The sequence below is a fragment of the Diachasmimorpha longicaudata genome, chromosome 2 (genome assembly GCF_034640455.1).
Source record: "Diachasmimorpha longicaudata isolate KC_UGA_2023 chromosome 2, iyDiaLong2, whole genome shotgun sequence".
Taxonomy (NCBI): Eukaryota; Metazoa; Arthropoda; class Insecta; order Hymenoptera; family Braconidae; genus Diachasmimorpha; species Diachasmimorpha longicaudata.
The window spans coordinates 10,259,372-10,274,616 of record NC_087226.1 but is presented as its reverse complement, the minus strand read 5'-3'; the positions used below and the strand labels follow the sequence as shown (position 1 = coordinate 10,274,616).

Here is a 15,245-nt window from a genome sequence, read left to right as displayed (position 1 = left end):
TTTTTATTTATTTCAAATCAAATTAGTTTACTTACACACCGTGCAATGATCAGCCGAAGTAGAAGGGTTTTCATCTAGCCCTTTGTTACCCCACTGATCCTCCATCCCTCCCTGAGGATAAATATGGGCGCGGCAACAGCTTACATTATTCAACATCACTGAGGTGTTGAATGAGTTACGGTAATGACTGTTATTCCCCTCCCCATCGTAATAATCGCAATTAGAGTCGTAATATCCTGCTCGATCGCTCTTGCACTTGAAGCGTTATATTTTTATAATTTTAAGAGTAGCTGATAGAGGTGGTCAATTGCACTCGTCCTTGGCTGATTGTGAAAAAAGATGAGAGAGAGCGAGAGCAATGGGATCGGTTCGCCGGACAGAAACAAGAGTAATTCCCCTTCTTGTCTGATAAAAATCATAAATCTCCCCGAAAAAAGCCTGAGTATTATTTTCTCACAAGGTTTTTGTTATCCTAAATCAACAAGCACTGCAGTTTTTCACACCCCAGGGATCGGAGTAAAAGGTTTCCAAATAAAGTTAAACAACTTCAAGTTTTCTCTTCTGTTGGCAAATATTTACAGTAAGATTATGGAGATACGATAGAGCAAAGAATGATTGTGATATTTCGATAAAAACTATAACAATCTGACGTTCATAAAATAATTCCTTACATTAAACTAGTTTGTGAACAAAAAATTAGTAGCGAAATGGTGAAACGAGATAAGTAAATTTTGACTGGGCCAGTTTTCGATAAATATCGCAATCTGAGGGAGATAAAATTTTTCAATTATTTTTTTTATGCAGCTAATTAAAATAATTACAGAAATTGCATTATCTCTCTCACGTTGGGAGATATCGCTCCAAAATTCGACTGAGAGATTCTCATTTCTATAAAAAAAATCCCAGAAATGTCCGAAAATGTATGGAGTATAATTTTTGTACCGAATTAGAGTTAGAATTTTTCAAGTCAAATTCTGTTTATGGAAGTCCACATATATCGCTTCGCCATTTCGATACCGACATTATGCCCTGGACGTAAAAATTCATAAGTTAGCACTAATAATTGAGCAAAAATAATTTGCTATGTTTAGTTTGATCACACACACGAAGTTTGTTCATCATCGGAAAGTGAATTTATTCCACAGTACTCGTGAATTTGTTCTTTAACGATGATTCTCACAACTGTCACTGCTTCGCGGAAGTCGGAGAGTGTCATATTCTTCAGTTGAATGTCATTTCACTCGTTAAACACAGCATCCCGTCGAACGTACACAATTTTACAGATGTGTCGAGAGTAGCATCAAGAGGACGAGGCAACTCAGTCCTCCAAGTGGGTTTGGCATGTATCGTTCAAGGACACTGAAGGATAAATTGCCACCGCAAGTTGTTATCCCATTGCCACTTGGTAAAATCATCGACACAGTCACGCACGCTTGATTTTCATGCAGGAAAATATGGGATGAACCGACGATATTTCATCTATTTTCAAGGTTTCAATCCCAGTTGATGGAGTGATGCCCCGAGAGTCGTTAATATCTGAGACAAATCGTTGCAATTTTGCAAATTTACAACTTGAGGCCTGCATTGGAACCTTCAAATATTTTCTCGTCAGTCATTAGAAGTCTTGCTATCACGTCCTCTCCTCGTAAAATGCAATTGAAAATTAATCAACGAATTACTAAATTTAATAAATATTATTGCCATTGATATCCGAATAAATAATGGGCTGTCTTCTGGTTTCCTCTCCGTTGGGCCCTAAGAGATAGAGACTCGTGGGTCGTCCGTTGAAGGGGTAGGGCCCCTTGCGGAGTTTCGAGAGAATCGTGTCCTTCCGTTTTGGCGGCTTCCTCGGGCTCTCGTACTGGTAGACACCGGTGGGTTTTCCATTGCTAACAAATTCCACAGGCAAATTGATGAAGGAATTTTGAGGACGATGAGGTCGCTGGGACCTGTTGGAATTCTCCTGAGGCCCCAGTGATGACGCGGTAAATTTTGGGGGGTTCGAGATGTATCCCAAACCGGGAACGAAGAAATACGGCGAGGGAGGCAGACGAATGTAGAAAATCTTGCTGTCCTTGTACTTCTTCCTCATCCCCAGAGATCGCTCCTCAGTGACGTCGTTGTGCTCCTCCACTGGGGTCGATACCGTCACGCCTGTATTGATTTCAGGCGCGTAAGGATAATTCAGGAAGGACGCCTTGTGCATTCGGCCCTTCTTCAGGGAGTGAGAATTATCCGATGTGAGTTGGGATTTTGGGTCCGTTGGTTCTTCTTCCCCAGGATCTTTGGGGCTCTCGTCCCACTGCATGCGCCTCTTTGGTAAATCCACGTCATTCGACTCCTCGGACCTTGAACTTCTGGGCGCTGGGGCTGATGTCACTGATGATGCGATGAGAAGCAGCAGGAGGAGTGACGTCATTGTGGTTATCTGCACAGAGGAGGAAAAAATATTGAATTGGTCGAACGAAAAATGGAAGAATTCAAGGACGAGGTGACAAATAGAGATAAAGGGACAGGTCGACTCACATTTTCATCGCCTGAAAAATATTCAGACGTGACATCATCCCACATCCCTAATCAATGTCCCTGTGATGATAAAAAAAAATAACGAATGGGTCGAGTAAAGAAAATTGGGATTGACTGTTCGTTGAATGGCCTTGTGAGGAATTCCCGAAGGACGTTCGGATAATTTTCGTTTAACATTACCTGAAGCTCACCCCAGCGCGTCACGAAGACAGTGGGATGGTAATGAAGTAGATAACCGTGTGGGTAAGCCCAACCTCCGGCGATTTATTAGCATTTTCTCAAATACATAACTATCGCTATTTCGTCGAGGAATGATAAATGTAATATTTTTCATAAAAATAACTTTTATGGAGGAGCTTTCAAAAGTGAGGGAGAAGTGGGGGTGCGCGTAACCGCAACAATAATTCCCCTTATTCGCAGATAATTCATTAGGTATAAATTGGCGCCAAGGGATTGGCGACGTCCGTTTTAGTCGCTCTTTTAATTTTATTCTCATTCCATATTTTTTACGACGAAGAAGACGCCGAAGTCTTGAAGCTGTCCAATATTATTTTCTTCTCCTTTTCACCCATCCCCCGAGTTTTATCCCCACCTCCTTCATAAATTCACCTCGTCCTCCCGGTTCAGCTCTTCGTCTTCTTCCCCTTTTTTTTTTATCGGGTTTGCGATGAATATCGCCTGGTTTCACTTGCCATGCCTTCCGGACTGGTGGTCGTCCCTTCAGCCATCTGTACTACTGGAAAAATTCTCCCCTTCTCGGAGTTATTTTTTCATTCGATCTTAGTAATCACTCAATAATACCGCAGTGTGTGCGCACGCTTGCTTGTTGATCGGAGCCATGTAATTCGTGCAATGCCAATATTTATGCGCTATTCCCCCCCCCCCCTATTTTCGAGTGGTTTGATCGAGGGGATTTTTCAGGGGAACTGCTGAGGGGGTTGAATAACAGGGGATGGTAAAAAATTCAATGAATTTTTTACATTTACATCAAAGGACATTTACAAAGGAAAAGTAAAATTTTCTGATTTATTAGGGACCTTATTGCAATTATTAATCTTGAATCATTCAGTTCCTCATTTATTTATCGGGAAATTTTTATTAAAAAAAAATTGAAACTGAATGTGAAACTCAATTAATTGTTATGATGACTCATGTTCTCTCCCCCCATCGGCGGTTGCGATTTTTTTTTAATTATAAATCCATTTATTTTTGAGAAATTCATTCTATGAAAGCTTCTGCCACCTATGAATGTCGGCGAACTCCCGGCTGTAACCACCATCAGTCGTTACAGCAGATGTCGGTCTATATTCCAACGGTTAATCGTAGAGAGTGGCTTTATCGACAGTCCCATATTTGGATAATTTTTTTCATTTGAATTACGAGAATTTTCGTAATGAGGGCGATCATTTTTCATCCGTTGATTCCCGACTCGTCATTAATTACCCGATGACACTCAGGAATTTAACGCTCGAACGTGTAACAATCCACTCACTCACCCGCAGTTCTTCTTCATCCAATCAATAGAAATAACGACGGACGTGAGTGACAAGTAAACCCGTTAACACAAATGGAGAAAACGAAATGAGAAAAAAGATGAGAATGAGGTTGAAAAAGGCAGGTGATGTATAGGGAGTACAAACTGGAGAAATTGAAAAGACAAACGTTCATGTTTCCCCCTGACCTCCAAGGACCTGTGTTAAAATTAGACAATGCTCCTTCATTAACAGTCAAAACGAAACCGACAAAAGGCATTTGACGTTGGAAATGGTTGAATTAAAAAAAACAAAATGAACAATGACTGCGAGCATTTCAGAGTCCCAAATTTACAAGCACAAAAGCGAAGCGGGGTACTCGTCTAATGAAGAAATTAATTAAGTGTGAAACGGTTCCTCTCACGTTGAAGGAAATAAAAAAAAAAACTTGCAATTCATCCAGTGAAATTGACCCGACTTCTCAAACACGATGAATTCACCGTGAAACCGTATTTTAATTCCTACGGATTGTCACTGATTAAATCTTATCGTGATACCCAGCGTTTTGTTTCAGAATGGTTTGTTAATTCTAGGGACTAGACTCGAGGTGAATTCAAACCAAATAAAATGTATTAATGGATGTTGCGTGTGGGTTTTTTTATTCTCTTCCCGCTAGCCGCGGCTTTCGTAATTCGTTAGATGCATGGGAAGAAGCACCTGAGACACGAAGAATGTCAATAGTCCGTGGTATTTATTTACGTGTTAATTCGATATGCTCGCACGAATCGATGGGGGAGGAAGATTTTTCAATGAATAATTAGATTTTGGGGTTTTTAGGTTGAGGACCAATGAAAAGGCTGTGACTTGAAAAGTTTTAATAATTTATAAATCATCTCGAACACTTAATACTCGTGGGATTGACGAATTCAACTGATGTGTCATTAGGGTCAGAAGGGCTGGAAATGCCGCGAGAGTTATTCTGAGTAGGTAAATAGGAAATCCCTGAAAATATAAAGTCGAACGTCGGTCAAACACTCCATCAAATCGTATCTAAAATTCTCCGGTAAAAATGAGGAAATTTTCCGGTGCCGATGACTCCCTAATGTCAGAGCCGTTCAAGTTGACGACAAATATAGTCATTTAATTTAGACTCTGACTCGGTGTCGTACAGGTCAAGTATCGCCTACGACCGATCTTCATTGCTGGACCTCTGGGTCTTCTCACATATACTTCACAGAGTAGTTGGTTACAGGCCATAAAATACACAATTCTTCGACGCGTGTTATTTAAGAATTTATTTACATGACAGCCGGCGTTTACTCGCTGGGAGGTTTACTATTTGTATTACAACGTCACGAGGAAGTGAAACTCTAACCGGGCAAGCGCTGGAGAGACCCGTTTGTTATAAGGCTGAGGCGTGCGAAAATTGAAGTACTGGCGCTCGCGCGATCGCGCGCTTTCGCGAATCCCTGCGGGAAGAAGCTCCTTTCGCGGCGCCCGATTGTACAGCTCTGGTGTAAACATAAGAGGGAATTTTATAACGAAGAAGGAGAGATATGTTTGATCGAGGAGGATGTCTTGTTATTGCACCTAGGAACGCACGATCTTCGTGCTATTAATTGGCTGGATCTGGTGATAATGCATGGAGCCCCAATCGGGAATTCCATTCATCGATTAATTAAGAGTACATTTTTATTTTTATATCAATTCAGTTGGGGGAGGGAGAGAGAGAGGTTACGGGGAAATTCCAAGGGGGCTTAATCATTTGTTTATTTGGAGAATATTAACTGCTGTCGGAAGGATGAATATTCACTGACAGAAATTAATGTAAATTATCGATTTTGTGGAACCCTAATGAATAAATTCCTTCGGGTATTATTATCTATGATAGTATATTTGCCTAATTATTTTAAAAAATACTCCGAAGAAGAAGTTTGAGGTGATTTTTTGCTGCAAAAAATTCAGGAACCAGATTATTAATTTAAATATATCTTTAGTTGAGCTACTTTTTTCCTCCAGTGTCTGGATAACATTTGAGCGAATGCAATTTATTAACGGTAAAACATCGTTGAACCGTTAAAATTTGAATAGAATTTTATATTCCACAAAATCACTCATTCGCAAGTTGTAAATTTTCTCAGCCCACTGATGAAATTTTATTTATGATCATCAGTAGTTTTTATTTTATCCATTGGATAATTGACGCAAAGCGCAGGTACTCTTTCCCCCTGAGAACAGCTTTCTCCCTCGATAAAATGCGCTCAATGACTCTGAACTATCATTAGGGAATTTATATGCAAATTTATGTGATAAGATGAAGAATTATTTCACGTCAACTACAGCATCCGCCGGAAGTGACACGACTCTCAATTCACATTGCGTAATAATGTGTAATTAATTATAATTGCGGAAATATTATCGAATCGAAGGACAAGATAAGGCACACTTGGGTTTTTATACCAAGACGTTGGTGGTGAGTAGTGCTTTCCCAGGGTGGTCAGCCAACCGCGTTATACACTGACTTCGTTAGCCTTTCAGACGTACCCGCTGCCTTCACCGAATAACATTTACATCACCGTCGCATTCGTGGCGCACACTTTTACGCAGAATTCCAAATACATTGTCACGTTATTCTAGGGCAATTTACAGTCCGCGAGCAAAATTCATTCATTTCTCATCGGGTATTCAATGCCATATTTAAGGCGACATGTGTCGCTAGGAATTCCATCAAATTTACTCCTCAAGAATTATAAATTTCCTTCCCGACAGCTCACGGTCAAAGGACCGCTGTTCAAAAAATTGCACGCAAAAAAAAAATTTTTAAAAATTATTAATTTTGTCTACTTATTTAAACTCAATTGACCTCAATGGATGAGCTTTTGATGTCGGGGTACCATTATTGCAGTCCACTGCTGACCGATTTGCAATAACTTTCTGCTTTCGTAATTTAATTAATGGTATTTATGTTTCTCCGGATGTTTGAATTCTCCGTTACTCCTGTCGCATTTGGAACAAGTTCATTATGAATTGAATAACAATTTCGTTTGCGGTAAAAAAAGTCACAGTTTTTGTTGGACTAAAAGTAGATGGTTGAGATTCGGGGCGGGGAGGGGGGATGAACGCATCATGTGCATGACAGGATGAATTATCATGCAAGAAGACAGTTTTTGTTTCTCAAGTACTTTCTTATGAAATTAACAATTCAGCCGTAGCAACATCTCAATTACTCTCTTCTTCACGGCGACGAGTCATTTTCACTGGACTATTAATCATGATACACCTTTCACTACTAAAATCAAGCCGCGGAAGGGGAGGGGAGACAAATTGTCTGGCGTGGGTAGTAGTTATTAAATGGCGAGCGAAATCTATTTTTAATCCTCAATTATTTCACCTCGCGAAGATAATGATTATTGAAAATGTTTAAAGAATCGAATGCAGGGTAGATGTATTGGGGAGTTCGTGTCGATTTCTCAGATATTATTTACGGTATACGGCTAGATAGCGGACATTGTTATATAATGACCGTATGAAATGCTGATGGGAGGGAAGCACTTGCCAGCAGCGAAATGGGAGTGAAGAAATATCTGAAAAAAAAAAAAAAAAGTTGCATGCTTCTTAGGCTATAATGGTGCCTCCATCAGTGTCATTTTTACGGATTTTTATTCTTTTACGGACTCACGACAGGAATGCCATTCATGGTCACGACGAATATTACGACTTTCGATGGCCTCTCCGATTTTCTGTGAAAGTGAAAAAAAAACTGAAAATTGCCCATTGAAGGAAAGAATTGTTTCGTTCGAAGTTTTTATTTTTTTACACAGATCATGTGAATTTTGAAGGCTCTCAATAAAAAGTTCAAGTAAAATTCATTAATGTCTAAAATGTGTATAATTTTTTTTCCATCATTCTCCGAATTCCATAGAATCCTTTGGAAATGGCTGACAAATGTGAAAATAAAATAAAAGCGTAGTAGGTTTTTCTATAAATGAGGTGAAAATTAAAATTCTAATTGAATTAAGTTACCAACGAAGGCGATTTCATTTTTATTTATATAGATGAATGACTTTTTCTTGACTTTCTTGATTAGGCTCAGCGACTCATACTCCGTGTTCATACTACCTCGAGTCAAGAAACATTTTTTTTATGCCACAGCTTTCATCCGATTTCAATTTAATTGGGCCCGTTTTGTCGGGCGGAACAAGCTTCACCGTTCAATCAAACGAGTTCCCTAATCATCAGTAACATTCAACAATGTCAATGACTGATACTTGATGTTGATTTGATCTATTACAGTAATTTGTTTTGTTTTCAATTTGACAATCATTTCTCCAATTTTGGAGTTGAAAAGCCGCCTCACTAAGTGACGACAATTAATGAGCTTCCAATTAATCGTCTTTTCTCCAGCCGACTCGATGAACATTTCGTACGTCATGGAATTTAAAATTATTGCACCGAAAGAGTTTCCAATAAAAATAGCAAAGGATGTGGTGATAGATGGGAGAGATGAGATTGGCAGATGTCCAAGTGGGAAGATGGACAGTGAAATGGCTACGTGAATACGTATAAAATACTGAGTGAAATTTTATCATGGGAATTTGCCGTAGTCCCACAGTGTTCAGCAAATAGAGAAGTAAAAAATACTGATTTAAATTAAAATACTGGTTTTCTCTCTTGATCTTCATTTCCCGGAGATCCTGGAGATAAATACGACGAATGATATGTGCCATTGGAAAGTTGAGGAAGTTTCCGATTGAAATAATTTACATTGATGGATCAGTCGTTCAGCAGTCTCAATGTTTGACATTAATTTCCTTTTAGGATTGTTCAACTCGTCGAATTGATTTGCGGGACAGCCGCAGTTATCAAATCCGATGAGATTGTAATTATCCGTAATTACAGGGAATTATATGGAGCAATAAACGATAGTGGTATCATCATCGGGTCATTTTAATGCAGCTAAACGTGGCTCCTGCTGCTATAAACCAATCGAGGAGCCACCACAGAAGGATAACAGTCCGACATTTCAATTGAGTCAATAAATAGCGAGAGCTGGGGCTTCAGTTTCATAGTCATATTACAACACCAATTAGATCTTAATACGGCTATATGACTATGATGAATTACTATCACCTTTTTAAACCTGTCATCTGCATAATCAGTTTAGTTTTAAAATTCCTCTTTCCAATAGATTATTTACACTTTGATTTTTTTCTGATACAAAACACGGAATTCATCCCAAAGCCAATGACATCAATTTAAAAAAACTATCAATTCTTGACTTCACCATCTTTTACGGTGGAAAAAAATCAAAAGGTCTCCAAACGAGAGATATCTTCATTTCGTGCTCTCAAAATCCGGAATTATTCATTATCTAAAGACACGAAAAAAATTTATCTCACGGTAAATAAATTTCAATTAAACTAATAAATTATGATGCCCACAAGTTAAGACCCACATATCACTTCAAAACCGTAACTGATGCAGTACTACGTAACATCGACTTCTCCACAACTTATATTTCGTATCCCAGATAGCCGCTGCAACTTGTAACACGCGATAGCCGTTGATGACCAGCAACACATCGATATGTATTGGATGGAAGGTATATCGTTGGAAGATATAATGAGCCGGTGATTCAGGTAAAGGACGGCCACTGCCACTTCTCGTGATAATGCATAAATATATCTATACACGAACTGAAACCAGCGTATAGGTAATAATGCAGCATTACCGGGGGCTTAAATCGCCTATCCTGGATTAAAATCATCTACTTTTACCCTGGAATTTCCGTTAATCCCAGATCAATCGGAATATTCAGCATTTGCATCGGTCAATTAGACTCAACATATTTCCAGTCGTTTCATGTTCGATCAATTAATTACTGATCAATCGTTTTATCTGTTTGGTGCAATAAAACGGAAAATAATTGATTAAATCGACATTAATCTCAATTTCAACAAGATGAGCGATACTATACACTAGTCTCTGTATTTATATGATTAATATTAATGTTAAATTCTCATTTTTTGGTGTGAAGAATAACTGAAATGATAATAAGCACAAATAATCGTGCCATGCCAATTAAAATGGTCAACAAAGTGGCATAATTTTTATTAAAATTTTCTGCCTCTACAGGTCATTCAAAAATTTAATTAAATTCCATTTTGAAGGGATAATAACATAAGCAATCTGTCAAATCCATAAATTCCGATCTTGTTTCTCCCCATCGTCACTTATATTTAATTGCGCACTGCTGGTAATTCTTATTAGCCTCAAGTACTCGCAATGAAAACCGGCGGGGAAGAATCACACTTCAGTCAACAGGGAAAAGACTTCATCAGCGTCTGTTCAAAGTTACGAAGTCACTTAACGAGGCTACACATTGCGCCTTCACTCTCCTCTTCAACACTTGAAAACGTCCAATGCTCCGACACCCGGTTACCGTACCTGGATAAACATTTTTTTCTCACTCGTTAAAAAACGCCACTTTTTGCACGACTCAACGTCCCAGTCTCGGGACGATTTATTAATGTCAATCATTTTTCCATTCAATTATTCCGGATTTATCGTTTCACTATATATCGGGCGCCGAGTCTGGAATGAATCGCGAGTCGAAGGAGACCAACTTTTTTTTCACGCTGAAGAATTCATTAGTGCATTGTTTTTTCTTCTGTTGTGAATTTCTCGGGGGGAGCGGGGGGAATTTATCAATTTCGATTGTGTCATCCGGGAAAATTTCCGCTCCGAAATACTATAAATAAGACTTATTATGTCAGCTGGACGATCAGATAGGGAACAACAAGTTTTTACAGACAAGTAATTTGATAATATCAAAAATTAAAAGTGTTAAACAGGTTCGCCATAACGACTGGAACTGCCAGGTAGCGTTGACTTTTTGGGGATTTTTTGTCATGTTGTGACTGATAAAAATTTGAGTGACATTTTCTCACAATAAAAAACGGTTAATTCACTTGACAATTTTCAGACGTTTTTTTTTTCACAACGACAAAAGGTCACGCTCAATTTAGGTACAGTAAGATTTTTTTTTTATGTTGAACACGTGCGAATTGCATCTCATTCCCAAGTTCCACTTTGATACACCGCGCGTGTCCCAGAATGTCGTTCACTTTGCCGATGATTTGTCCATCCCCGGACTAGCGTGAAGATTTTTTTCCCCGGAGAGATGTGATTTTCACAGTAAAAATTCCGAAAAAAAATTCGCCCTTGCTCACCGACCCGCCAATAATTCCTCCACTCGACGAGTCATTGCACGATAAATAAACGGAAATCGATATGATCAATAAGTGTCAATGAACGGTACGTCTGTCGTACGTCCTCGAGCATCCGGCAATATTGGATAATATTCATACGAGTTATTACGTGCACACAGGAATAGCGCGAAGGCCGCTGGTTCAATAATCTATGACTATAAAATATTGATAGCAATGTCACACACCTTATTATCCCAGAAAACTCCAATAGACGTCCCTTGGATCCCCCTGTTGTCCTCCTCCATCCAGTCCGATGTTCACAATAAAATATATTATTCACAGAACGATCACCACAGTGTCGATGGAATATCTCTCACAAATTTAATAAAAAACCAAAAATAAAATTATCACGGAGTAAAAAATCACAGATAAATAAAGTATAATATTTCTCAACTATTCGCAATGTTGATTTCATGGGATTGTTTTATTGGTGATGCAGAAAATATTGAAACATTTGAAATAAAAATATTCATCTCCACTGGATGGAATACCAACGGCTATCAGAATGAAGGCTTTTCTTAAGGTTGTCCCGTTCTTATGCGGAGTTCCCCACTACCGGGTTTACGTTTTGTAGTGGCGGAGCGGAATCTTCGCGCTCTTCGCGTCTTCAGGTATAAGAAGAACGCTCCCTGCGTCTCACTTGAGTCGGAACCAACGGGGCAAACTCTCCACCTCCTGGTAGTCGTGGTGTTACGTAGGCTTTTTAACCAAAAGATTTCACACGGACATTTCACGGCTGCTCGCCTTTCAATTTTCACACCAGCCCACCTGATGGGATGTACCCCTAGGGTTTTTTCTCCTTTTTTTCTTCCTCTGGTACATCCATTGCTAAAATATTTCTCCCATCATTTTCATACGTCTATTGAAGCACCTCATGGGGGATAAAATCTAATGAGTTGAGGAGAAGGGGTTTTCTTCCTCACTGCTATTTAATTATGATTTTTCACCAGGTGAGATGACTTCTCAATAGTTTTACCAGGTGATAATTAGCGTAATCAGCCGGGTATCGATGGCGCATACGGACGAGGGAGATTATCGGTTTAATCTGATTAACGAAATTCCCTCCACGGAAAAGGTTAATTACAGGGAAGGAAAAAATTACAAATGTTTGGTTATAAAATGTGAAATGAGAGAATTTTCAATTGTAACTTCAGCTGCAAGGAAATTGTCAAAAGACAGGATAAATTTTGCAGATGACACTGCAATTTTTTAATAATTTTATTTCCCTATTTTTTGGTCTCTGTGGGGGATTACTTTAGTGGTAATTTTCTAAAAAATACAGAACAAATAATATTTAATTAAATTAATTTTAGTTTCAACTGTTAATATCACCTGAAATCGATCAAATCACTCGCAATCAGTCAGGCGATATTCAAATTGGACGGGAGCATTCGTTTTCCCTTGAGACTTTCGTGTTCGGTGAATGCCAAAAATTCGAATAGATCGACTGATACATTAATTAGATTTTTTCTAACTCATTAGAAAGTACAACGATTTTCCAGTGTATGAAAGAAAATTTACAGATGAAAGCGGTGTTTCCGCTGACGACCCTTTCCATACCAGAAAGTTAAAGATTTATTTTACAAATGGCAGATAATTATCTCGCAGAATGATTCTAATTGGTGCAAAGTGACTACGGTTTGCTATTTCAAACGCTCACGGTGTATTTGTACATTTAAAAGGAAATGAAACATTTGAGGGAAAGATTTCTTCCCTGATTTAGTGATACAGCGGAGTTTTCTCTTCTTTCTGGTGAAGAGGGGTCGCTCTAGTTCACCATGACCGTTGCACCAGATCGTCAAGAATGCTACCCAGGACCGTTTTAATGAAATTCAGGTACTCAGTTCCGCCCGTGAATATATCTTTTTTCCCCCCCGTTGTTTGTAAAACGTGCAAGATAAATCTGTACTTACGTCTTTCATGATGAATTTATACAAACGGAATGAGTCTGAGAACAAATAATTATGGGAATTAGAGCTGGCAAATGATTTATTTTAGTGGAAAAACTGGTTTTCGAAGACGACAGAATATTCTTCTCTATTGGTTTTTAGACGAGATGATCATTACAGTGGCGGCGATAAACTTGAAGGAAATTGAATTCCTCATTGATGACTTTCCCATATAATTCCAATCCGTATAGAAATTTTATTTCATTAATTAATTGTTTATTTTTTTACCGAAATTTTCCGCTGAAAATCTAGGAAAAAATTTTGATCAGTGATCATGCAGACCCCAAGATTTTCTCCGTACCCCCCACATAAGGGAAACTGTCCATTGACATTCTAAAAAGTGAAATTTCCCAACTGGAGTTTTCACTCATAAACCTTCATGAGAACAGAGTGTCATTGCGTGTTAAGATTCCCTAAAAGAATCCCATCGATCTCCACAACGTCGATCGCCCCAACGATTTCTCTCCAAGCTCTATTAACCCCCGACGGCTACCATCTCTCCCATAATGAAAAATATAAGACTCAAATACCAACAAACTGAATAATGTTGAGAAATCTCGATGAGCTGAGTATTACCATTTAGCCTTAATTAATTCCCCAGATAACTCGGAAAATTCCAGAATTCTCATTTGAAGTACACGGCCCATGCACTCTTTACCCACATCCATCGATTTTGTCTGGGCTAATGAGCCGTCAGGTCAATGATTATTTCGAGTGAACGTTGAGGAACCGTCACGAATATCTTAATGAAGAAACGAAAATCAGAAATGTGACCTTTCCATCACTAGACATTTGACATAGACCTGCGCTGGAAGAAATGAGCTCCAGGATGGACGAGCTACCGGTGAGAAAGCACCTGAGACAAGATGACTTAAAAGTCGTGGACCAAGGGCATTAGCGGCGAGGAAAAAGGAATAGGAAAAGGGCGTGGCGAGAAAGGGGAGAGGAATCTGAGGATGATGTTTACAAGAATGTCGTTTCAAGAGAATTTGGTCTGGAAATCCGAAGTAACGAGGGGCCTTCATTTGGAAATCCGATGACATGGGGATCGCTGGGTTCAAAGGATTTCAAGGAAATTTCATTCAAAAATTCTGTCAAATAATTTGATGAGAAATCCTGATAAAGTTTGACTTAACACCACTGGAATTTTTCACACCTGATGGATTGTATTTTTTTTAGAAATTGAACTAGAAATTTTCTAGAAAATTATTCTGCGTTAAATTTTGTAATTTGAGATGCTTTTAAGTGATCTCAGATCCTCCGTCTCATCCAGTTGGTGCCGGAGAAATGGAGTAGGAGGGAATGTAGAGAACCCGTAGGGTCAGAAATGTATCATATTAATGCAAGAGGGCTCGAGCATTCCAGTGACTGAAAAACTCACGAAGATTCCTCTACTTCAAATAAATAAATTTTCTTAAAATAAGAGAACATATTTGATATTAATGGACGATGGATTTGTATCTGACAAAATAAATTTATTTCTAAAAATGATCCTGTGCAGGAAAGTTTTTTTCTTCAAGTGAAATTATTCCTCGACGACTTTTAACATTTAAAATGAAAAGTAAAATATAAAATATAGACTTTTTCAATATTTTTTTCTGTTCAATTTTTGCAGAACATATATTTTTTCACGTGAAATTCACTAATTAATTCAACACCGCCCATAATTTTGTTCAGAGAGAAGAGACGGATACAAATCGGAAGAATTTGTGGGGAAGACGACTGATTAAATCGTTCGATCGAATGGAACGGTGAAAATGAAAACTTTCGCTGCGATGAAATTAAATGGAAACTAAATCGTTTAGTCATCCTAATTTTCAGTCTCATGTCTATCCAATCAATGAGTGTCTGTGGGTCATGATCACGAATGGGAACGAAACTTCATGGTCACCGGCATCACAACAAATCACTTGCATTCCCCTGATTACATAAACCGAGGTTTTTTTATTGTTAAATAAATGAATAAAAAAACAACTGCAGGGTAATTGCGGTAGGACTTAACGAGTGTAGAACAGGACTAGGAATCG

The 15,245-nt window shown here is 38.6% G+C and overlaps 1 protein-coding gene across 1 annotated transcript; it reads right to left on the bottom strand.

Annotated features, from left to right (window-relative positions):
- Positions 1-568: 568 nt before the first annotated feature.
- LOC135171203 (uncharacterized) lies at positions 569-11,905 on the bottom strand. Its single transcript, XM_064137593.1, has 2 exons — positions 11,455-11,905; positions 569-2,428 (listed from the first exon to the last, which is right to left on the bottom strand). The coding sequence occupies exons 1-2, from the start codon at positions 11,512-11,514 to the stop codon at positions 1,685-1,687; spliced, it is 804 nt and encodes a 267-aa protein (XP_063993663.1). The 5' UTR covers positions 11,515-11,905; the 3' UTR covers positions 569-1,684.
- Between the last annotated feature and the right edge of the window lie 3,340 nt (positions 11,906-15,245).